The sequence below is a fragment of the Colletotrichum scovillei genome (assembly GCF_011075155.1).
Source record: "Colletotrichum scovillei strain TJNH1 chromosome Unknown Contig00002, whole genome shotgun sequence".
Classification (NCBI taxonomy): Eukaryota; Fungi; Ascomycota; class Sordariomycetes; order Glomerellales; family Glomerellaceae; genus Colletotrichum; species Colletotrichum scovillei.
Window position 1 is genome coordinate 152,166 of NW_023336260.1, and position 6,515 is coordinate 158,680.

General features: G+C 48.3%; 2 protein-coding genes across 2 annotated transcripts; one reads left to right on the forward strand and one right to left on the reverse strand.

Moving 5' to 3' along the window:
• Positions 1-514: 514 nt before the first annotated feature.
• HER10_EVM0005968 (uncharacterized protein) lies at positions 515-2,881 on the forward strand (the record flags this gene model as incomplete). The annotated part of the gene is made up of 5 exons (XM_035475566.1): positions 515-696; positions 752-1,822; positions 2,175-2,207; positions 2,516-2,572; positions 2,732-2,881. The coding sequence occupies exons 1-5, from the start codon at positions 583-585 to the stop codon at positions 2,879-2,881; spliced, it is 1,425 nt and encodes a 474-aa protein (XP_035337247.1). The 5' UTR covers positions 515-582.
• Positions 2,882-3,393: 512 nt separating this feature from the next.
• HER10_EVM0001562 (uncharacterized protein) lies at positions 3,394-4,462 on the reverse strand (the record flags this gene model as incomplete). Its single annotated transcript, XM_035471306.1, has 2 exons — positions 3,394-4,250; positions 4,303-4,462. 2 exons carry the CDS (start codon positions 4,460-4,462, stop codon positions 3,394-3,396), a joined length of 1,017 nt encoding a protein of 338 aa, XP_035336908.1.
• Positions 4,463-6,515: the final 2,053 nt, after the last annotated feature.

The following is a 6,515-nucleotide window of genomic DNA, read 5'->3' on the forward strand; positions in this document are numbered from 1 at the left end:
TGGCAAACACACACTGGGCATAGTACAGCTACTACTTTGGGCAGCCCTGGGGTTGGAGGGATTGGGCATATGCAGTCAACTCCTTGGATAGAGATGGCTTTGAAGGAATTTCGCCGCCTACCCGATGACTCTTCACTGCATTGAAGGCTCACATCAACTATGGATACAAAGCCCGTAATGGCCCAGTGATTCCGCACAAGACCCTTTTCTCTGAGACTTTCAACCAGATGGGCCTAACCGACTTTGGCTAGAGGCTTTCTCCCCATGTTTAACAGAATCATTGCCTATGACAGTTCAAAAGCCAGCTGTCTCCAATCATTCCTTGAAGAGTGGTGAACAAAGACGCGGTGTTGGCGTGCGCTAAGCCAATATCAGCTAGAAGGCAAAGAGGATGACCAAGCCTCTGTGCTAGTGCCGTGCTTATTCAGATTCGCTACCTTGCGACCTTACGTACGTGGGTATAAAGTAGCGCAGGGTATGTCGTTTGCCGTATTTCATCTCAATCATCCCGTGGCGCTAGTTTCCAGAAGCTCAATTCATCTCAGCCCAGCAGAACCAGGAAGTTGAGCGAATGACTGGTGCATGTGCATGAGAGATATTCCGCCAATGGCAGACTCGATCCCACGCGACAGACGGCGAAAGGCTCACCGTAAAGTAAAGACTGGATGCAAAGCGTGCAAGGCCCGCAGACAGAAGGTAAGGTTACGTTCTTGGTGTTGAAGTCTGCCAGTCGTTAATCCCTGCTTCAAAGTGTGACGAGAGGAGGCCGATATGCTCCGGCTGTACCAGGCATTCAACGGAATGTTTGTATCTATCCGCTGAGTGCATTGTCCGGAGACAAGTACTCGAAACAGCATATCTACAGCCAATTGCGCGTGTGCCAGACACGACGGCTAGTTATCTTACACCTCCGACTCGAGACTTGAACCTTTCGGACCTGGAACTCTTGCATCAGTACCTGACGTCCACATGCAAAGCGACCTCGCAGCTGCCCGAGGTCACGACTCATATCCAGACGACGATTCCTCACCTAGCTCAAAACTACCCATTTCTGATGCGCGGCATTCTTGCCGAAGCAGCTATTCATCTGTCCTGGTTACATCCACGTCGGAAAAGCCATTACGCCGCACTGGCATCGAATCATCATCGGCTTGGTCTGCCAGATTTTAGGGCAGCACTACAGACTATAGACACGGACAATTGCGATGCATTGATGGCCTATTCCAAAGGCCTGGTATGGTGCGCATTTGCCTGGCATGAGTCGTTTTCCGCAGACGTGCAGGCGGTCTCCCCTGTTGGGGTCATCAGCTGGCTGCCTCAGTGGTTCAACCTCCTTCGTGGATCTTGCCTCATTGTTGAATCGTGCAGACGTTGGTCTACGAACTGCCTATACGCTTTACCGCCACAGCTCGACGACATGACTGAGTTTTTCAACAGCACAGACGGCTGCAAAATATCTGCATTAAGAATACAGTTGACTTACAAAGCGCATTCTCCGGCCTGCGAGGCTCTTCTATCCACTCTCCAATATTCCTTCGCACTAGCCTCTATGAGGCATCACAACACCCCTTTACGGAATGCCATCAATAATTGGATGAGCGCTTTACCTAATGATTACGTTTCGCTACTTCAAAAGGAAGAGCCGTGGGCTCTTGTCCTGCTGGCTCATTTCTGTATCCTAATTCACCGGTCCGAAACACGCTGGTTTATGAAGGGTCACGGATCGCGACTCCTCCAGTCAACAATTGGACGTCTCGATAATCAGTGGAAAGATTACGTCCAGTGGCCACTTGAAGAAATTGGGGTGTGTGGACTATATCAGGTAGGACGATGATTGTTCGTGACATCGTCACGTGCATCTTCCAGCAATAGTTATCTGTGTGAGCATATCATTCATGCTAAATACCGGCCTACCTAAGTTGGAGGGCAGAAACACAGGACTCTAACTCCTATGAGATTGCTAGAATGAGGCGAAAGTCTGTTTATGGGGCATCTGTACCATGTTCTCTATCGCGACGTGGAAGCTTTCAAGACATACCTTAGGTACTTCACAGGAGAGAGAATACGAGGAAAGACAAAAACCCATAGCTTACGGCAGTTGGTATGTAATCATAGAACGCACTTGGCCTCATAACAACACACATATCACGACCGATTTCTCCTTATGTTGACAGCAAGGGGCCCATACTATTCAGTCAATATATCTCGTAAGTGGCAACAGTAGCGCAGCGCCATCTTGTGTTTGATCGCTATCTCTGAAGCACCTCCAGTAACCTTTCTCGCTGTCCATAGTCTACGTATAAACGATACTTTGGCTAAAATCTTGTACAAGATGTCAAAAGCTTTAGGTTTGTTCTCCCGACAGCGATGTGGAATTGAGACCGAAGTGGTTTAGTTCGCTTCAGCTGCTCTTTCATTTTTCTGCTTTTGATGGCTGCGCATTGCGTCCAGCAGACGTTGCTCAAAGTAAGGTATCTACAAAGGTCTTCTCACTACCTGCGCATACGTCGGTTAGTTCCATCGAATCAATGACGATTTGGCGCTCCCTGCTGCGGTAGAGAAGAGGCGGCGGGTAATTGCATTATACCATACAGTATGTCATTGCGGCGTTTCTTACGATCGGCCTGTGGATCTTCCCGACTGTTTCCGACTTTGGGGCCACAGACTTGGGCATACGTGAAGCCTAAGGTCTGAAATGTTACTCAATCTCCAGACTTGTATCATCGTATAGAAAAGGCAGAACCAAGCTCGGCGACGGTACTTTCATGTATCAAGTCGTAAGGTAAACTTGATAGGTTACTCAGACAATCTTACAATTCAGTATTTGGAAACAACGGATGGACCGACCCATGATTACCGACGGCGAGCCATTGAGTCATGAGGCGTCAAGAGAGGATTATGTCTTCATCATTTTACCTGTGGATATCACGACTCAAAGAAATGTAATGAGTACCATTTGGGCACATCTGAGCAGCATGTCCCTCCCCACTATGATAGGCGGAGTGGTGAAGTAACTACTAAACCTCGATCATGAAAGGCTCATTTTCCTTCTCGAACTAGCCATGGTGATTGCTGGAAGTGAATATTGCCTTGTTTAATCTACTTCTAAGGAATGACTATTCAACTTAAATAAGAGCCTAAAGTTCCTCCTCCACTGTCAAGCAGCCTTTTGAAAAGTGCGTCTTGTCAAATTAGCTCTCCACCAGTAGAGACTCCAAGTGTGTCTGCCGCAACCGGGTGTACAAGTCACTCGACGTATGTCGAAATTTATAGAGAGATGCCAAGCGCACTGACCAGGCCAAAGAGGTCCCAGTTGACTCGGAGACCAACAATTGTGTCGTCCTGCCACCTAGCAATCGTGTAATGCAGCAGGTCAAAACCTCTCCCAGTGGCCTAGATCGGCTTTCCAGATATGTATTCGGGCAGAACCAGTTCACCCTTGTGAGTGCCGCTGAGAAAGGCAGCAGAAGCAGTCCAGTCCCCCTGGCCCACGATCTGTCGGTAGGGTTGATTTTCGAGTCGTAGATCGGGAAATGCGGTCTTCATGTTGTTAAGCCAATCGATGTACCCCTGCGGACTCAGTGGCTGATCAGAAAGACCGAAGATCTCGGCTTTCGGGGATAACTTGAGGCCTTCCAAAGTAAAGTTACCGTCATTCAGAGCATCATCGGACTTTGCCATGTAGGCCTTGTTAAGGGACGAGGTGTCTGTGTTGTTGGGACCCGTTGATAGCGGCGACGCAAGGTTCAGTTCCAGATCAGGTAGATTCTCGGCTGGTCTGTTCGCCAAAACACCCAGCTGGCGGTAAATCAAAGGGTTGTCGGACCACAGGTATTCCTCCACCATCCATCCGTTGCTCCAGCGGGCGATCGTCATCAAGTCGTATTGGACTGGCTTGTTTGTAGGAGGTAGATAGGTGCCGTCAAGATTAGTCAAGGGACCATTCTGAATGCCGGTGATGGTCTCAACGGCCAGAGTCCAATCTCCTTCTCCGAACAAGATCTTGTAGTCGTGATTATGCAGGGTCAAGTCAGTGTTGGAGTACACGACAACAATGTCTTCGAGATGCTCTGTCAGGTTCCTGATTGCCGTCCCTTGATAAACCTTGACATTCTCATCATGATTGAAGCGAGCTAGATCTCGGGCATTGAAAAAAGCGTCGTCAGATAGCTGCATCTGCCTTGTGTTCTGATCCACTGTCCAGTGTGTGATGTTGTTTTGGTTCGTTGGAGACTCCAGGGGAGGCGTATCTGATGAATTTTTAGTCGCCTACAAGGTATGGTCCTTAGACTAGCCTCTTACCTCGCCTCAGGATATGACTCCCCGAGGCAGCTGCCGCGCGCTGTACGTGCACTGGGACAAGTCCACCGCAAGCCGATGTCTTGTGGCTCATTGTCAAAAGTAACGCAGTAGTAAGGAAGTTCATGATGAATGGTGCATCGGGTTGCTTCTCGATGTTCATGTGGTGATATAAAAAATGGTTCCTTTGGTTGGGACATTCCGGATTTATAAACAATTCCTGTGAGATTTTACTACTACATCGTAGGTAGCTTTCATCCGCCTCTAGTGATTTATAATCCTTCAAGCAGAGAAGAGCTGTGAAATAGTGTCACTATCCCTAGCAATCTCGGCACTCCGGTTTCTAGGCCGTGGTCGATAATGATGAGTCACGATTGTTTCCAGTTGAGGTCATTTCAACGGCCCTTGACTGGTCTCGAGCACTTCAAAATACCGCATCGCTGCAATACTCGACATACGCAACTGCCGCGCTGTGTCGTACTACGCCGCGACCGGACTTCGCTGTGAATTCCACCTTTCGCTCACCACTTAGCACTTTATGCCGTATACCGTATACCGTGTGCCGTTTACCGTATACTGTTCACCGTATACCTTAGTCCACATAGCGTGGGCCGTCGCTTATTTCTGTCAGCAGCTATTAGGTCATCACCTTTTAAAATGACAAGGCAGATCCAATCACGTTTTTCACACTCTTTCGCATGCCTCAACATGGAAGGCATAGATAGACTGCATTTCACGTGGAAGGCTGAGCGAAGGGGGGTGTCGGTATACACGTCAGCAGGGCAGCCTTGCGGCCGATTACGAGGCTCAATAATCGTATATTGAACTTCGTATGGGTGGTATGTATGGATATGGAAGGAGGAAGTTCGCGGGCAAGCCCACGAATCCTCCGCGGGTGTAAGTAGGTGGAAGGGGCCGTTGGCACGGGCCCATATCGCCTACCTTCCTAATCCACCTTTTCTGCCTAATATTCCAACAGGGGGAGAGGGGGGTGGAAGCATTAGTGGCCATATAGTGATTAAACTCCCTAAGTGTCTTGCTGGACTGTCAGTAGCTGGTTACATTGCACTACTTTATTAGCAACTGGAAATCTCCCTTGCCCACTTGACGAGCACTTGAAGATGTGCTGAATCTCGTAGCAACCATATACTTTGGTGGCTCGGCAATGCATGTCACTCATTCTTGCCCTTTCGTTTAGGAGCGAGAGTACGCACTAAAGAGACTTGGGAGCCATACCGAGTAGAAAGGTTAGCAGTGGCGCTCGTCGAATAGGGGATCGATTATTCTCTTTCTCTTCTCTTGAAAAGTCAGTCGAGGTCTTGCCCATATTTTGATCCACTCACTCCGGCACTCATTGTTTTAAAAGATCCCTTGAGGCTCGTTATCGCAACACAGGTGGGCTATATCGGTGCTTGTGTTTTCCTTTCGCAAGTCGATCCGCACTCCCCTTGAATGTTCAATGCAGTCGTCACATACTCGGTCAGAGCTTGTGGAAGAACAAGTACCACACCCAGTTCCAGCTAGCTCTCAATGTCTGGATCCAGCTGTGCGACTCTCGGTCCTCGACCCCAGCTTCTAATTGCCTTCGTCCAGGTTATGTTCGTCGGATGGCACACCCTCAACAAGAATCGCCCAGCGAAGGTGCTCAATATACATTTCCGTAGTTTGCGGTCAGACCAAGGGTTAAGAGTCGCGCATCCTACTTAACACTTTCTTGACGCTTACTACCTTAGCATAACAAACCAGTAATATTCACAGTATTCTTTTCTTTGGCGTGAGTCTCGTAACTGACCGAGGGTTATGTGGAGAAAGCCTGCTTTATTATATATACCGATCGTATAACATAGCCCGAGGCATTCCTTAATTAATGCCCTATCAGTGGTCAATGTGATGAGGAGCCTGACATACGCGCGTCGCGCCTAAGTAGAACACATTCCCTCCTCTAAACACAAAAAATAGAGACTTGTTCTACTTAGCATTGCGCGAACACGCCAATGATAATTATTGGACAGCAGACGGATAGTCCAAGTCAAGACTCAACATAAAAGTCGGCACCGAATCCGATCTTCAGAAGGCAAAGCAGGCTCGCGCCGTAGTATGCTAGCAAGCTCGAGATCTTGCACTAAATATCGGTCTAAAAGAACTTCGTTATTGACAACATTATACTCAATCGAGGAATTGCACATGGAAATGAAACATTGCAAGATGTTTATAAT